General features: G+C 40.8%; 1 protein-coding gene across 1 annotated transcript in view; it reads right to left on the bottom strand.

Moving 5' to 3' along the window:
- The window catches only part of LOC126455715 (SUN domain-containing protein 2-like), a 183,356-nt gene that overhangs the window by 20,589 nt on the left and 144,093 nt on the right, over positions 1 to 18,674 (bottom strand). The window contains exon 7 of the mRNA XM_050091485.1: positions 8,818 to 8,924. Coding sequence (XP_049947442.1) covers positions 8,818 to 8,924 — 107 coding nt within the window. The remainder of the gene's footprint in view (positions 1 to 8,817; positions 8,925 to 18,674) is intronic.

Genomic DNA, 18,674 nt, shown 5'->3' with positions numbered 1-18,674 from the left:
AACATAAATTTCATTTAGAAATGAATATAGGACCTTTCTGGAAAGCATCAATCATGAGGTGTCCGGCCCCGGTAGCTGAGTGGTCAGCGTGACGGAATGTCAATCCTAAGGTCCTGGGTTCGATTCCCGGCTGGGTCGGAGATTTTCTCCGCTCAGGGACTGGGTGTTGTGTCATCCTAATCACCATCATTTCATCCCCATCGACGCGCAGGTCGCCGAAGTGGCGTCAAATCGAAAGACCTGCACCAGGCGAACGGTCTACCCAACGGGAGGCCTTAGCCACACGACATTTCATTTCATCATGAGGTCTCAACAAACAGTTGATTTCCAGGAACTTAAAAACACTTTCATATACTGACTTCTAATGAACTTTTTTTTAAAGAGAGGAACCACTTTTGCTGCTTTGAAAAATTTAGGGAAATGGTCCAACAGCAAGGAGCAGTTTATTACATCTGACAAGGGATAGGACACAAGATTTCTTTGAGCCGTTAATCAGACATGCCACCAAAACTTCACGAGCATGACTGCATTCAGTTTTATATTCAGTTTTATATCAGTAAAATACAGGGAGCGAAAGGCTATTTACAATTTGTACAGAAACCAGATGGCAGTCATATGAGTCGAAAGACATGAAAGGGAAGCAGTGGTTGGGAAAGGAGTGAGACAGGGTTGTAGCCTCTCCCCGATGTTATTCAATCTGTATATTGAGCAAGCAGTAAAGGAAACAAAAGAAAAATTCAGAGTAGGTATTAAAATTCATGGAGAAGAAGTAAAAACTTTGAGGTTTGCCGATGACATTGTAATTCTGTCAGAGACAGCAAAGGACTTGGAAGAGCAGTTGAACGGAATGGACAGTGTCTTGAAAGGAAGATATAAGATGAACATCAACAAAATCAAAACGAGGATAATGGAATGTAGTCAAATTAAATCGGGTGATGCTGAGGGAATTAGATTAGGAAATGAGACACTTAAAGTAGTGAAGGAGTTTTGCTATTTAGGGAGTAAAATAACTGATGATGGTCGAAGTAGAGAGGATATAAAATGTAGACTGGCAATGGCAAGGAAAGCGTTTCTGAAGAAGAGAAATTTGTTAACACCGAGTATAGATTTAAATGTCAGGAAGTCGTTTCTGAAAGTATTTGTATGGAGTGTAGCCATGTATGGAAGTGAAACATGGACGATAACTAGTTTGGACAGGAAGAGAATAGAAGCTTTCGAAATGTGGTGCTACAGAAGAATGCTGAAGATAAGGTGGGTAGATCACGTAACTAATGAGGAGGTATTGAATAGGATTGGGGAGAAGAGAAGTTTGTGGCACAACTTGACTAGAAGAAGGGATCGGTTGGTAGGACATGTTTTGAGGCATCAAGGGATCACAAATTTAGCATTGGAGGGCAGCATGGAGGGTAAAAATCGTAGAGGGAGACCAAGAGATGAATACACTAAGCAGATTCAGAAGGATGTAGGTTGCAGTAGGTACTGGGAGATGAAGAAGCTTGCACAGGATAGAGTAGCATGGAGAGCTGCATCAAACCAGTCTCAGGACTGAAGACCACAACAACAACAACATAGGTTCCAACACATATATCCTAAAGAGATTACATAAATTCTTAGGTACCTAAAATGATTAATTTTACTGTGCATAGCAATGTTTTTAATAGAGCATTAATATCTTCTGCTAACTTCATCAGACCATCCCTGACCTACCTATGTAATCAAACAATGAATAGGCACACTTTTTGACATACTTAATAACATACAGTAAAAATGGAGACAAACAAGTGTCGTCTAATTATAGGGACATCTCATTAAAACCCGTTTAAGCAGCTCACAATATATCTATCATTATCAAATGATTGTCAACATATATAGTCCAGCATGCTTACTTCCCCTATCACAGATGAAGGTCCAGAAAACTGATTCCTCGATCCACAAAAATTCCATTAATTAATTATTCAGGCCCCTCTTTCATTACAGAATTCTAAGGTATATTATAGAGTTAAAGACTGGGCTCAACTATTAAGTTCTCAATTTATTGAATAGGAATTTTAGAAGCCAGAATCTCATTTTACTCAATAATTCTATTTGTTTTTATTACATTATGCATAATGTTATGTTGATTTTTGAAGTAGCTCAAGAGAAATACTTGTTGCTCCACAAGGCTTACCTGATCATCTCTTCTGTCAAACTTTCTTGTAACATCTCAAATTTGCTTAATTGAGAATGTATAATATGCTTGTAATATTCATTTCTGCAACATGTGCACACCTTGTTTGCTTTGGCATTTTTATGTGAACTAGTCTACTATCATATCTCAGGAAGGAAGTCCTTTTGCTTTATAAGATGTACATGATCATTCCAGTTATCAAAAGTACTCAAAGGTATAATTCCAGGAACTGTTTCTTTTTAACAGCTGAGTATAATAGCTGATTTTTGTGCCAATTTTAGGTCAGAGTGGTGTGTGACAAGTGTCCTAGAGAAATAATGTAAGTGTAATAGTAATTATCAATGTGTCTGCAGAATCATTTTATCTTAGTTGTGCCTTTAATGCAATGCGTGAGTTGATTTATTTTTATTCATGAGAGTTCTCTCTCATGGGACTGGATCAGTGGGTCACATTTTCAGGAACTTGGGTATGGATGAGTGCAATAAGACATGACATGAATCAATTAATTAGAATTCACTACTTTATGTATATAATGTACGTACACTGTTGTGGACCAAATGTCCTAACGTAACAGAGGTCATGTCCAGACTAAACTGGCATAGAATCTACTCAGCACCACTTGATAGTCAGAGATGAAGTGTTGGGGAGTCTCCCTAGTCGAGCCCGCACAGAACCGTTTGGAGTGGAGCAAGGAATGAGGAGAGAAGATGGGTGGAATGTTAATGTGGTCACCTTCATGCAGGTGCACATGATCACCTACATCATGGCTGGCTGAGAGATGGTGCGCAGTGGACCATTTCTCACAGGATGGTGTTGAAGCTGCACGCGACTAACCAAGCCACAAGCATTGCTGGTGTGAGGTATGGCCAGACCATTTCTCACAGAGATTGTAGGGAATGAGTTATCTGGTTGGGAAGTCATAGATGAGACAAGGACAGCAGATTACATGCCATGCACTGCAGTTGTCGTCTGTTGTGAGAGAGGGCTAATTGAAAACAACAAATTGTAGCCATGACTTGGTCACAAAGCTGTTGCAGACATTCAGGAGGGAACAGATGTTGCAGAGGTGGCTTATTGTGTGTAACAAGTCGTCCACTAGCTGTCAGCTGAACTATGGTATGCCTCTGGAATGTCTTGTTCAGTGCAGTATCATTGTCCTCCAGGCAGAAAAAATGCTGTAGTAATGTTGTCATTGATAGCGTTGCCATATCCGGTAGGTGATCACCTCGGGTAGCATCTACAATTCAGCATGTGCAATGTGGGTTACACAACACAGTGGTGAAGTATGCATGGCCATTGACACCTGAGTGCAGAACAGATGAAACGATGGTGGAACCAACATAAATATGCATGGCAGGAGATCGGCATCCACCACACAAGTTGTTATTGCATGGGCAGCCACTGTAGGGAAGTGTTGTCTCCTCATACGGCAGTGACTGGGCCAAGTCATGTCATCTAGGTGTCATGGGGAGGCAATGCCAGCTTCATCAGCAAGGTTAGGTGGAGTCATGATGTATTGGACATCTGGAATGGCATGGTAGTGAGAGCATTGAGGGGGGTAATGTTTGGCTGGACTCATGAATTTTCAGGTTTTTGCCACAGTGGATGAGTCGGAACCACAGTGAGGCAAGATTGCAGCCTCTATCGGTGGTGTTGGTTGAACACTGTTAATTACAGAAGTCAGGAGGACTGAAAAACATGTCTGAGCACAGTTAAACTGATTGAAAGGCACAACTGTGAAAATATTTATGGTCCAAATGCGGCGCAGTAGAAAGAAAGTGTTAATAAGAGCACATTATCTAACCAGCTGGATAGTGTGTCTCCATCCGGCACTGTAATGACACTTCATACCTGAATTTAAGTCGTGTAAAGAGTATTGAAAGTGCTGTTGTAGAGCACCGAACATGCCAATTATGAATTCCATATCCAAACAAGCCATTTCTTGCACACTGATAGGGGAGTGGAACATTGTAAATGCACTGGGTTGCCAGTACTCTACATAGTTATCGCATTGTTTCAGATTTGAACACAGTTTGAGGCTTTGCACAGAAATGTTCTACATTGTAGTGTGGCATGTGAAACAATGCTGCAGGAAAATCAGTCAGCTCACACAAAATGTGTAGCAGCAGAGTGCAATAAGGGCTGTATTGCTGTTGCATGGTAACTGACTTGACAGTAATGCGAGAAAATACAGCACAATGCAGTAGTTGGGGGCCATGCATGGAGAAACTCGAGCATGGATGGGTGGTGCAACAACATATGATGTGAATCACTACATTAGAGTTCAGTACTTTATTTACATAAAGTATATGTACCGTTATGGTCCAAAAGTCCTAATGTAACACAGGTCAAGTCTATACTTAACTGGCAGAGTATCTACTCAGTACTGCTTGATAGCATATTGGTTGAGGCCCCACACAGTATGAATAAATTAATCAATGAAAACTCTTCACTCTTGAAGCTCCTTGTATTTGATAAAAACCTTCTGCAATTCAAAACAGTAACATGCCTTTTGGAACTATTATACATTTCTTCAAAACCTATTATACATTTCTTCATAACAGAAGGCAATTTGTGTGTCACTCAAATCAAAAGATTTTGGTTCCATGCTGCATTTTCACCCAGTGATATTTTATTTTAAAAAATGATATCAGGGAACCAAACACTATTTACCCAAAACTTACAGTTGTTGGACAAAAAATGGAAACATTAAAGAAATGTGTGCCGATGCTAGCCAGGCCGGCAGGTTGCATAGTTGTATTTGACCACGAAAGGAACCTGTGCAATGTCAACAACACACTGCAAATGTGAGTCATCATCAGAACAGAATTCTGTGTAGTTGTTAGTATATTATGTCAGAGCTAAGTGAATTTGAACTTAGGCATATTGTTGGTGCTCATATGGTGGGTGCTTCTGTAAACAAGGTAGCTGAAGTGTTTGGTGTTTCAAAAGGTATTGTATCAAAAATTTATACAGCATATATGGAAAGTGGAAAGACATCATCTGCTAAGTTGTAACGTAGATGAAAGGGTGTGGTGAGTTATAGTGACAGATGGTCAGAGAACTGTAATGAAAATAGAGGACAACAGATGCAAAAGCCACTGTACAACTCAATGTCCACTTTCACCAAAAAAGCAACATAAAGGAAGTTCTGTTAACAGGGAATTCGAGAGTGAGCTGCAATTCCAAAACCATTCATCAGTGATGCAGATTCTCATAACAGGAAACTATTGTAACAAAGCCATAAAATCTGGGTTATGGAGCAATCAAAAAATGTAGTTTGGTTGGATGGGTCTCGTTTCACATAGTTTAAAGCTTCTGGCTGAGTTTATGTCCAAAGAGTGAAACAGTGATGATTTAGTCAGTCATATCATGATGTCCCTCGGGCCCTATGGTGACTCTGCAAGGCTGCATTACTGCCAAGGATTATGTGAGCATCTTGGCTGATCAAGTCCATCCCAGGATACAATGTTTGTTCCCCAGTGGTGATGCAGTATTCTAAGACAATAGGGCCCTGTTCACACAGCTCACAATATCCAAGAATGTTTTGTGAGCATGAGAACGAAGTGTTGCGTCTCCCCTGGCCACCACAGTCACCCGATCTCAAACTTATTGAGTCTTCATGGTGTACTTTGGAGAGAAGGATGTGTGATTGCTAACCATCTCCACCAAAATTACCTGAACTTGCCACTATGATAGAATATTCCCTTGCAAACCATACAGAATCTGTATTTATCCCTTCTAAGGCAACTGGAAGCTGTTATGAATGCCAATGGTCATAGCACATTATGCAGGGTAATGTGTTTGTTTCTGGTGTTTCCATATTTTTGCCTACTCCCAGTATATCATTCAGAACAATTTCAAACATGATTACACATGGATGAGACATACTGAAAATTGCTTGAACAGTCTACGGGTATACTGCTGGTTCATAATGTCCAACGGGCACAATATTTCGGCGATCAGACATGTCGCCATCGTCAGGTGCACTGACGAATTGAGCTCCTGAGGGCAGGCGGCCGATTTAAATCCCTTCCCCCCGTGGGCCGCTCTCTTCGACGTCCGCGCCTGCACGCCGGTGGTCGCGAAGACATGGGCGTCAGAATCTGTTGTAGTGTCGATGTGCATGCTACGTCTGCCCTGGTTGCCAGTTCATACTTCTTGCTGAGAGTCTTCTTAATTACATTCAATGCTGGGTCCCAAGCTTTGCTGAGATTGTAGCCGCAATCTCGGTTGATAAGATCTTCCCTGGTGCGAATTTTGAAAGCTTCCCTTATAACACTGTCACAATATTTAGAGGTTTGAGCCAGGATCTTGGTACGCTCATAATCCATCTCGTGTTCCTCAGATAAACAGTGCTCTGTTACTAATTTGAATATTTCAGTCAAGTGTGCCTTTGATGTTCTCGGCAACGATCTTCGATGGCGCATACGGTTTGTCCAATATAAGTCTTCCCACGCTCACAGGGAATTTGGTATATGCCAGCCTTCCTCAAACCGAGGTCATCTTTCAAACTTCCCAGTAATGCCCGTATTTTATTGGGCAAGCAGAAGACGGTTTTAACTCGGTGTTTCTTTAATATACGATATACGGCCGATTTTCCCTGATAGTGCGCCATTGTATGGAATAAAGACAGTGGCTACCTCTTCTTCCATGACTTCATCCGTCTCCACAGGTTGTGCTGTGGTGGTGGGACAGAGAAGGCGTCTAATCTGCCATTCCGAGTACTCGTTTTTTCGGAACACGGTTTTGAGGTGTTCCAATTCCTGGGCCAGATTCTCTGCGTCCGAGATGCTGCACACCCTGTGTACTAGTGGTTTTAGTACTTCATTCCTCTGAGAAGGGTGGTGGCAGCAGTCTGCATGCAGGTACAGGTCAGTGTGCGTTTTCTTCCTGTACACATCGTGGCTCAGAGTACCATCAGCTCTTCTCTTGACCATGATGTCCAGGAATTGTAATCTTCCTTCTGCTTTGGTCTCCATAGTGGATTTGATGTTTGGATGTATGGAGTTTAGGTGTGTAAGGAAATCCAGGAGCTTGTCCCTACCATGGGGCTGGATGACGTACGTGTCATCGACATAATGGAAGAAACAAGTAGGTTTCCAATTGGATGATGCCAGGCCAAGGCTTCCTCCTCGAAATACTCTATGTACAAATTCGTGACCACCGGTAAGAGTGGGCTGCCCATTGTGACTCCATCCGTTTGCTCATAGTATTCCCCACTAAACAGAAAATATGTTGAGGTCAAAACATGCCTAAAGAGTTTGGTGGTCTTCTCGACAAATTTCTACCCAATAAGCTCGACTGACTCTCGTAGAGGCACCCTGGTAAATAGTGAAACCACGTCGAAGCTCACTAGGATATCGGTGTCTTTCAGTCTGAAGTTGTCGAGACATTTCACGAAATCCATGGAATTACGGATATGGTGAGAGCATTTACCTACATAGGGGCGAAGTAATTCAGCCAGACATTTTGCCAGCAAGTAAGTAGGTGCCCTAATGTTGCTGACAATCGGGCGCATAGGTACCGCCTCTTTGTGGACCTTAGAGAGCCCATAAAGTCTTGGTGGTACAGGTCCTTGAGGTGACAATTTCTTGGCGTCCCCCTCTGGTTGATCCACGTCCTTGAGTAGAGCCCAGGTCTTGTTCTCCACCTTCTTCGTGGGGTCAGCGTTGATCTTCCTATAGGAGTTGTCATCTAGCAGGCGCTGCATCTTCTCAATGTAGTCCTTACGGGAAAGAACAACAGTGGCATTGCCTTTGTCAGCAGGTAAGGTAACAATCTCAGAGCGCTCTCTTAGGTCCCGAATGGCCGCCCTCTCTCTACTGGTAATGTTAGTCTTCGTAGGTTTAGTTCTGGTCAGAGCCTGGCAAGTTTCCCGACGCACTTCTTCTGCTGCTTCAGGTGGTAATCGCGCTACAACCTGTTCCACTGCACTGATGATGTCCGCACCGGCGTGAACCTAGAGGTGGGAGCAAAGTTGGGTGCCTTCTCCAGAACCGAAACTGCCTCATGAGACAGCTCCATGTCAGTGAGATTGATGATTGTCTTGCATGGTGCCTCCAGTGATGGTTTATCCGAGAGACATGAGAATTTTGAAATCTGACGTCCAGTGGCCTTTTTATGTGCAGAATCGGCTGTCGTTCAGGTAACACCATCCACCCAGTCCCAGGTCCACGAATTAAACTGATTGGCCAGTTTAAGATGAAGTTTAAATAGTTCCTGGGAGTTGTAAATCGGCCGCCCGCCCTCAGGAGCTCAGTTCGTCAGTGCACCTGGCAATGGTGACATGTCTGATCACCGAAATATTGTGCCCGTTGGACACTGTGAACCGGCAGTATACCCGTGGACTGTTCAAGCAACAAATATGCTGGGAGAAACTGGAGAATCATACTGAAAATTGTTTACTTTTTATCATTCACTCTATTCAGTGATGTAGATCAAAACATAAAAAGAAAACACCAATTCTTGTATTGAATCTGAGCTTCTTTGAAGAAATTTCTCCAAATTAATTTTTCATAATCAGCCTTAATTGTTCTCTAATAGTGAAAAACTAACTGCTTTTTAGTTAAATACACATTTTTCAATAACTACACTTTTCTGGGATACAACACCACAATTTTATTTCACATTTACTTGGTATTTCTCACCTGTATTATACGATTGGGCAAATTCTTCTGGGTACAGAGTGATGTACCCATCAATGATACACTGATCTGTTTTGTCTGTGTACCGCGAGTGGTGATGACACTTCCTCCTGTGAAAAAAAAGATAGTCATAGCTTTTACACTAGAAACTATGATTGTTTATAAAATAGAGGTAACTGTATTGAAACATGTGGTTTCAAAAAGAAACTGAACTTTTGCTGTATCAACTTTATTGCTTATTGTAGAACATTTTAAGTATTGTCCCCTTCAAAAAAGTCCCCTTGGCTGTTAATACACCATTCCCATCATTTCTTCCAGTTTTGGAAAGCCTCCTGGAACATATTTTGTGGGATGGGGTGCAGGTTTCTCATCACATTGTCCTGTACCTCGTCTGTGGTTTGGAAATGATATCCTTTCAATGTGTTTTTCAGTATGGAAAACAGGAAAAAGCCTGCTAGGGATAGGTCTGAAGAATAGGGTGGATGGGACACAGTGGGAATGTAGTGTTTGACTAGACAGTTGCAGACAAGGAGTGACATGTGAGCTGGTGCATTCTCATGATGCAACATCGAACTGTGGTTTCCCCACAATCCAGGCCTCTTCCTGTGCACAGCATCCCTCATGCGCACTAGGATTCCCTGGTAGACTTCCTTGTTTGCCATCTGGTCACATGGCTCAAATTCATGACGGATAATGCCTTTGTATTAAAAAAACACAACCTACATCACCTTGATCTTTAACCAACTCACGCATGTTGTTTTTGGATGAGGTGACCCTTTGGCCACACACTGCGATGAGTGCATCTTCATTTCAGCATCATAGCCGTACACACACATCTCATCACCTGTTATGATGTTCTTAAGAAAGATCTCATTGTCATTAAGAGCGGCAAGCAATTCATCGCACATTTCAACACAGGTCTATTTCTGATCTTCAGTCAACAAATGCGGTATGAATTTTGCCCTGACACAACGCATCTCAAGTTTTTTGCTCAAAATTTGATGGCATGATCCTACATTCATGTCCACCTCCTCAGCAGCTTCTCGAACAGTTATATGACGATTTCCACGAATCACTGCACAAACGATATTCACATGGCCTTCATCTGTTGATGTGGGAGGATGTCCAGACTTGGAATCATCACAGACTGACATTCTGCCCTGTTCAAAATGTTTAAACCACTCACAGCACTGTGTGTGACTCATACAGTCCTCCCTGTATGCTTGGCTAAGCATTTGAAATGTCTCTGTGGAAGTTTTGACAAGTTTGTAGCAGAATTTCACACACACATATTGTTCTTCACGCCCCTTCATTGCACTAAACTGACAAGCATGCTATACATGAGCTTAATTCACTGGCTGTGGTTTGTTTGCTAAATGTCTGAGTGACATGAGGCAAATAGCAGTTTGTTGTCTAAACCTGTGGCTAGGTGCACTCAGTAGCTGCAGCACACTCTCTCTGCCGGTTGGTGCACTGTTTCAAAAGTTTGGTTTCTTTTTGAACACAGCTTGTATGTTGTAAGTCACATGGTTTCTATTTGAAAATGGATTATAAAATGTGATTTAGCATTTGCTTGCCAGATAACATACATACATAACACACAAGTGGTATGGATAGCAGTTTAAAGCTTTACATAGTACATAACAGTTCAAAAAGTATGGACTTTAGTGTCAAGAATGGTTACATCAGTACCTCCATACACATCAAACCCACCAACAGTACCTCCACTTCAACAGCTACCATCCATTCCATATCAAGAAGTAGCTTCTGTACAACCTAACTATCCATGGTTATTGCATCTACAGTAATGTGCAGTTTCTCTTCAAATATGCCATGGGGTCTCACTGAGGCCTTCACAGACTGAAATTATACTCCCAATCTTGTCCAGAAACAGATCTCCAAGTCTTCTCTCACCAGTGACCTACAAACGCCCACAATCCGGTAGCAAGCACTCTTCTTGTGACTCGGTACCAAGCCAGGACTGGAGCAACCGAATTACATTCTCTGACAGGGATTGACTACCTCTCATTCTACCATGAAATGAGAAATATTCTCCCCACTATCCTCCATATTCTCCCACAGTGGTGTTCTGCCAGCCACCCAACCTATGCGATACTCTTTTCTGTCCCTGCTCCACCCTTGCTCCCAACCCCTAGCCTAATGGCTCCTATCCATGCAATAGACCCAGCTGCAAGACTTGTCCCAAATCACCAACTCCAGTCCTGTCACTGGCATTTCCTACCCCTTCAAAAGCAACCATGTGATGTCTAATTTAGATGCCACCACTCTCCTGCATTCTATAAGAGCATGAAAACTAATAAACTGTTGGTCTGCATGAATGGGTGCTGCTAAACTATGGCCAAGAGACAGCTGGACCACCCAGTTGCTGAACATGCCTCCCAGAATGATTGCTTCACTTTAATGGCTGCTTCACAGCCTGTGCCATCTGGATTCTTCTCGCCAAAACTAAATTTTCTGAACTGCACAGGTAGGAATTCTCCCTACATTCATTCCTGTAACCTCTGTGGCCTCAACTTTAGTCCCTGTCCTCCACCTGTCTATCCCCTTCCCTGATCTCATTTCAGTACACACCCACTCTCTATCTCACCAATGTGCCTACAAGTCCTTCCCCTTCTCTACTCCTTTCTTCTCTACTCCCCCTCCCCTCCCATCCCAGTCACTCATTGCTGTACCTGACCTAGCAGTCTATCCTGTTCCCTGCAAGCTCCCAGCAGGCTTCCACAGGCAGCACTAGTGTCTCCCACCACCCCTGCTCAGTTTACCCTCCCCTCCCCAAATACCGACACCAGCTGAATTGCAGCTCACGTCAGACGCAGTCATAGCCAAGCCTTAGTGCTTGGAGACAGTAGACATGTGTATGTGATTTGTTGTGTGAATGTATCAGACTTTCATTCAAAATTGAAAAAAGGTCTTGCACACAAATACGTTGATCAAAATCTTGCACCACTCTGCAACCTCATTATGGAGATAGGAAAATTATGCCTGAGGAAAACAATGCAGATGCCCTGGACAGTTTTAAAGCAAAAGGTTTTGTCATTAAAATAAGAATTACCTTGTACATCAATCAGTTACAGCTGTACATGCGAGGGGGCACTTTCAACCGAAATGGCAAATGGTCTCAATAACACATGTAAGATTGATAGTGTTCTCGAAATGTTTAGGAAATTGCCATTGTAAGGTCACAATGAGATCTTCAAACCCTGTGTTTTCTTTAATGCCACCAAACTTAGAGAAATAGTTGGGTGTTATTTGTTAGAATTTGTCCCTTCCATAATATAATTTTCTTTTTAAGTGCATCCCTATCAAATTCTCACCTTGCAATGTCTTGCTGTGGGCAGTGGGCACTTAAAACTCAAGGTCTGCAATCCATTTGGACGTTGAAATTTCCATTCTTGCACTCCATTCTCCTTAATAAATTCAACAATAGTGAATTTTAAATCAAAAAATTGTTCCATATATGCCCCTTGACTTTACAAACATAGTTTGGAATGATATATAAAGTCTCTGCACTCTTTGTTGAGTTTCATAAAAAACTGTTACAACTATAATGCATGTGGCTTAAGAAACTTTGGTATTTATACAATCAGTTTCTTCATGTGCTGCATGCCAGCAAATTTAACACAAATTGCTTCTCAATGCACTGAACAAAGAAACCCATCTGTCCATAGTTGCAATTTTTTTCTCTTTCATTGTCAACTAAATCTTTAAATCTTTTATGCATGATATTGTTGGCATGTTGGTGGGGTATCCTGCATCGCCGCCAACCTGCAACGTAGCACTGCCATGTGGGTCATCGCTCCAGCTCCGCAGGTGCACTGCCCAAAGTGAGCTAAACTTTGCCTGAACTGCAGGAAGCATGCTAGTTCAGAAGGCACATAAATGAGCAGTAAAGGGTGCCACATCAACAGACCTTCTGCTTATATCCTATGTGTCATTCTTTTCAGCAAGTCCGAGCCCACATCCTAAGACCAACAGCTGTTTGGTAGTCATCTGCCTTATGGGTATAACTGTCCTTGCCCTATAAGCAGCAGACAGTTCTGCCTCCACTGTCCGAATTAGAAGATTGCCAGCATCATGCTGCCATCCAGACTTGATGTCCCCCTTACCACCCAGGACCATCACACATTGCAACCCGCTGCTCTGGTTGTGGACTCTAATGCTGCAACTTCTTGTACTGCTCATGAGATGGGACTTTAATTTTCTGCCTACTGTTGATGTCTAAGAAGACAACTTTTCAGAACAAAGTTTCTTGGAGAGGTTTGCTTGTGTTGTTTTCCAAGAACTCCAGTTGTCAAAGAAGTCATTCCTATATTTCCAAGAAGGACTTCCCTTAGAATGAAATTTTCACTCTACAGCGGAGTGTGCGCTGATATGAAACTTCCTGGCAGATTAAAACTGTGTGCCGGACAGAGACTCGAACTCGGGAGCTTTGCCTTTCGCGGGCAAGTGCTCTACGGACTGAGCTACCCAAGCACGAATCACGCCCCGTCCTCACAGCTTTAATTCCGCCAGTATCTTGTCTCCTACCTTCTATGGCTAAGCCATGTCTCCGCAATATCCTTTCTTCCAGGAGTGCTAGTTCTGCAGGGTTCGCAGGAGAGCTTCTGTGAAATTTGGAAGGTAGGAGATGAGGTACTGGCGGAATTAAAGCTGTGAGGATGGGGCGTGAGTTGTGCTTGGGTAGCTCAGTCAGTAGAGCACTTGCTGCGAAAGGCAAAGGTCCCGAGCTCGAGTCTCGGTCCGGCACACAGTTTTAATCTGCCAGGAAGTTTCAGGACTTCCCTTATTTGTTTTGAACTGCCAGTGGACTGCGGAACTTATATTTGTGACCATAACTGACTGTGTCAATAAACTGATTTTTGAGTGTCATCAACTGACTTACTGTGAAAGTGCCGTAAGCCAAGACACTTCAATTGTAATATCACCTCATAGAAAATTTGCATTAGACATCACTTATGCAACTGCATAATATACAAGGGTTGGAACTTCAATAGTGGCAACTATTTATTTACAGCTCATATGAAATAGATACATGTTTCACAGTTTTACTGACCTTCAAATTAGTCACCAGCATTGTCTATAACCCATTGCCAGCAATGTGGAAGTCTTAGGATACTCTTAGTAGTGCCAGTTGTGTTGACAGCTGAAACAGCACAGTCTATTGCCTGACGAATTTGTAGCAGTTCTGAAGTGAATGCTGTGAAGTGTTTCCTTCAGTTTAGAAATCAAGTGGAACTCACAAGGGCTTAAGCCAGGGGAGTGCAATAGGTGGTATAGCACTCAGCAGCTCCATCACTCAAACAAATCAGTAACAGCTTGCACTGTACATGCTTCAGCACTGTACTGCAAAATGACGGTCAGATCCTGCAGAAAGTGTCATCACTTCTGTCTCTATGCTGTTCATTTTTTGAACACAACCTACGACCAGCTTAGAGACAGAAGTGATGACACTTTCTGCAGGATCTGACCATCATTTTGCAGGCCAATGCTCAAGCATTTACAGTGCAAGCTGTTACTGATTTGTTTGACAGATGGGGCTGCTAAGTGCTATACCACCTACTGCACTCACCTGACTTAAGCCCTTGTAAGTTCAACACTATTTCTAAACTGAAGGAAACCCTTCATGGCATTCACTTCAGAACTGCTACAAATTCGTCAGGCAATAGACTGCACCGCTCGAACTGTCAACACAACTGGCACTGCTAAGAGTATCCTACAACTTCCACATTGCTGGCAATGGTTTATACACAATGTAAGTGACTACTTTGAAGATCAGTGAAACTTTGAAACACGTACGAGCTGTATATGAATAGTTGCCACTACTAAGGTTCCAACCCTCATATATTGGGAATTCTCATTCATCTCTTCTGTCATTCCAAATCATTTTGAAGGCTAGTGACAATAGATGGCTAAACTTCCTCTTTTTGTGCAAGCAGCCACTGGACCTGTGAATGACCTTCATACCATGAACAAATAATGAAGGGTAAACAGCACTGACACAGTGATTTTGCTGAACTGAAGAGAGTTGTGGCAACTGGAAAATGCCTTACTGCAACACTAACTTCCAGGAAGGAATGAACAAAGTCCAGACAGGCTGAGCCTTGACCCACATGCTTGCCGCACAACCAGCCTGCATGAAGTTTGGCATGCCATGGCCAGAACTGATATAGGGAGTCCAAAAGTGGATAAGGTAACATACGGTTTTTGTCTAGTGAAAGGTATAACAAGCAACACTGGTCAAAACGTGGACAATGGAAGTTTGTATAAAGCTAGAAACATAAAAGTCTGCATTCAAATATACAGTTGTTCAAAATTTCTATTCACTGTGAGATCTAATAACAGAATAAATACATTTTCGCCCTCAACAAAAAATTTCAAAAACAGAAATAAAAACACATGTACAAATGTACGTTATGGTATATTAAAACATCTCTAGAAACACACTTCAGCTGGAGAGAATACTGTCATTTACATACGACATTCACCCTTGCACGCGAAATGGTGTATTCTGCATTACTCTTACAAGGATACCGATAAACTCTACATATAGAGGAGTCTGTATATATAAATAAACAAATGGAGATAGTATACAAAGGCAATAAAGAAGTAACCATAAACTTGCTTGAAGAAATGGCAGTTTTCTGCATGTATTAATACATGCTGAGGTTGTAAAACGAAATTTAGATACAATTTGAATTATGGATACAGGTAGTATCAACCTGGCGCAAAATATGCCTTTGCATAAAAGTTGTATTATTTAATTCCAATTTTTAATATTTTAACTGTGTAAATGTACATTATAGTACTTTGTAAGATGAAAGATAAACAGAAAAAGGTCCATAAACATGGAAGGATATTTCTTTTGATTTTTTTTAATAAAAGAAAAATGTACGGGCACTTTTTGCCCATGCTTGGTGGTTCTATTAAGGCACTGTGAGAGGACAGGAAGCCAGAAATGATTAATCTTAAGTCTGCTTGTAGTGCAGCACACTATGCCAGGTTTATTACAGTAAATATATATATATCTACATGAAACAGTGAACAGTGCAATTTGTATGGTAAGTGAGGAAAGCTTGAGGGTAAATGAACATAAGAATTTTTATTTTTCATATTTGAAATATATGCAATATAACTATAAAAAAGAAGAAAAGGTATATCTGATTTGACTTGATTTTTTTATTCGTCCAGTTTTATCATATAGCACAAAATGTACAATTGATATTGGACAAGTCAAAGATAAGTTACAATAATACATAGTATTAGCAATTAAAATTAGATACCTACTACAATTAATTTTGTTACTTATTCAGAAATTCTCTGACAGAATAGAAACAGTGCTTTATTAGAAACGCCTTTAGTTTAGCTTTAAATATTGGATGAGTAGTATTTTTTATTTCCTCTGGTATCTTATTGTGTAATATTACACCAATGTTTATTATGCTCCTCTGATGGGTGGTTGTTCTGTGATATTTTTGATGTGTATTTGATTCCCTTCTGGTACTATAGTTGTGTACACTTTTGTTCTGTATCAGTTTGCCTGTTTTCCGGAGGTAGTTCCTAGTGAACAAGGTAGTTTCATAAATGAATAAACTTGGAACATTTAGAACACCAATCTCAGTAAAATGGGATTTACAGGACTCCACCTTTTTAAGGCCACAAATTATTCTTAAAGCTCTTTTTTGCATTCTAAAAATCTTTACACTGTGAGTTGAGTATCCCCAGAAAATGATCCCATATCGGATTAGTGAGTCTGCAGTACTGTTGTTTTGCTTGTTGTAGCCTTTAAAATTCTTAGGCCATAGCACACAGATGATAGTTTTCTACACAAGTTATTCATATGTGTGTCCCACTTTAAGTCTTGCTGAACCCAAAGACCCAAGAATTTTGTGACACTTACATTTTCTAGGGGATCATTTTTTAATTGGGCTTGAACAGACATTTGATTAGTTGGAGGAATTACATGAAAATCGACACACACAGTTTTTTCAGTATTTATAATGAGTTTGTTTTTTGTGAACCACTCAGAAAGTCTTTTCATAGAACTTTCTGCTGTGGACCGCAAAGTTTCTGGACTGGATCCAGTGAGCAATATGCTGGTGTCATCGGCAAACAGGATAGTTTTTGTGGGACTCATATATTCAACTAAGTTGTCCACATAAATCAAGAAGAGTAGTGGACCTAAGATTGAGCCTTGTAGTACACCATATTTTATTGGTAATTCCCTAGAAAGAAAGGAGTTGTTTCTTGTTTTATTCATTTTGTTGAATTCATACTGAAGTGATACTTTCTGCCTGCGGTTTTTTAGGTATGAACACAACCAGCTATGTGCTACGCCTCTTACTCCTCGTCTTTCAAATTTTTCGAGCAGAATGTTTTGGTCTAGGACGTCGAAGGCTTTTGATAGATCTAGAAAAATACCTACAGCTGATTTATGTTGATCAAGGGATTTTAAAATGCAGTCTAAGAATTCGAAAATTGCTGTCTGTGTAGATTTAGACTTTCTAAAACCATGTTGTTGTACTGTAAGAGGTGCATATTTATTTATGAAACTTAAAAGCCTGTCATAGAAGAGTTTTTCTAGAATTTTTGAGAAGGAACTTAACTGTGACACGGGTCAGTAGTTTGATATTTTTTTCAGAAGAACCTTTTTTTAGCAGTGGTGAAACTTTTGCTATTTTAAAAATATCTGGGAATACACCAGTTTTTAAAGAGAGGTTGAAAATTTTTGCCAAGGGGTTTGCTATGTGGTGAGCACATGCTTTTAATATGAAATTAGGTACTTCATCAAGAGCACTTGACATTTTATTGCTTAATGATTTAATTTTACTTATAATTTCATTGGGGTTTGTTTCATACACATACATAGAAGCACTGAAGGTCACTGACTTGCTGGAGAAACTTGGGACTGATCCTTGACAGTGTACTTGAATGAGGTCTTCAGCTAGTGAGGTGAAGTATTCACTGAATTTTTCCACAACTGAATTTGGGTCCATGACTTTTGAGCCTTCCAGTGTTAATGATACATTCTTTTTCTTTGGCACTGAACTACAAGTTTCTTCCTATTGTCATTCCACATAATTTTTGCCTCTTTGACTACTCTACCATAGATTCTTTTGTAGGCTTTTGAATAATCTGCAAATTCTTGGGTTACTCTATATTTCTTACAAGAGTACTGCAGAAATCTGTTTCTCTCACTGGAAATTTTTATGCCTTTAGTTACCCATTGCTTATTATTGTTAGGTTTTACAGTTTTTACTACTTTTGGAAATGCTACATTAAAATAGTGAAGAAAGATGCTCTGAAAACTCATGTACATGCTATCAACATTGTTCTGAGTGGTGATGCTTTCCCAGTTTTCCTTCGCCAGTAAGAGATTAAAAATTCTAATGTTATCTTCAGAAAAGGTTCTTTTTTCAACTACTTTTCCAGAACTGCTACTACTTGTTGGCATTTCTATACACATCGGCTGTGCCTCATGATCGCTATAACCCATGCTCAGTACTCTGCTTGTGAATCTGTAAGTTGTTTCTGAGATGAATATTTGGTCAATAATGGAATTTGTGCATTCTGTTAATCTTGTTGGACAGTGTATTGTGGGGATCATATTGAATATATTACAGCAAATGTTAATGAACTGTACTGTGATTAGATACAGTATTGCTGTCTAACCAATCAAATCATGGGGAACATTTCCAGCTATATAAAGCATCATATGTTATGCAGATCAACAGTAAAACTGTCTGAACTGTCTGAAAATAAGCCAGGAAACACATCTGCAGAGACATCTTTCTTGACTCTGTCTATTGGAACATGCAGGTATGTGAACACCAATATGGTAG

Source organism: Schistocerca serialis, chromosome 2 (genome assembly GCF_023864345.2).
Source record: "Schistocerca serialis cubense isolate TAMUIC-IGC-003099 chromosome 2, iqSchSeri2.2, whole genome shotgun sequence".
NCBI classification, from domain to species: domain Eukaryota; kingdom Metazoa; phylum Arthropoda; class Insecta; order Orthoptera; family Acrididae; genus Schistocerca; species Schistocerca serialis.
The sequence above is the reverse complement of the archived record's forward strand: the minus strand, read 5'-3'. Positions and strand labels throughout refer to the sequence as shown.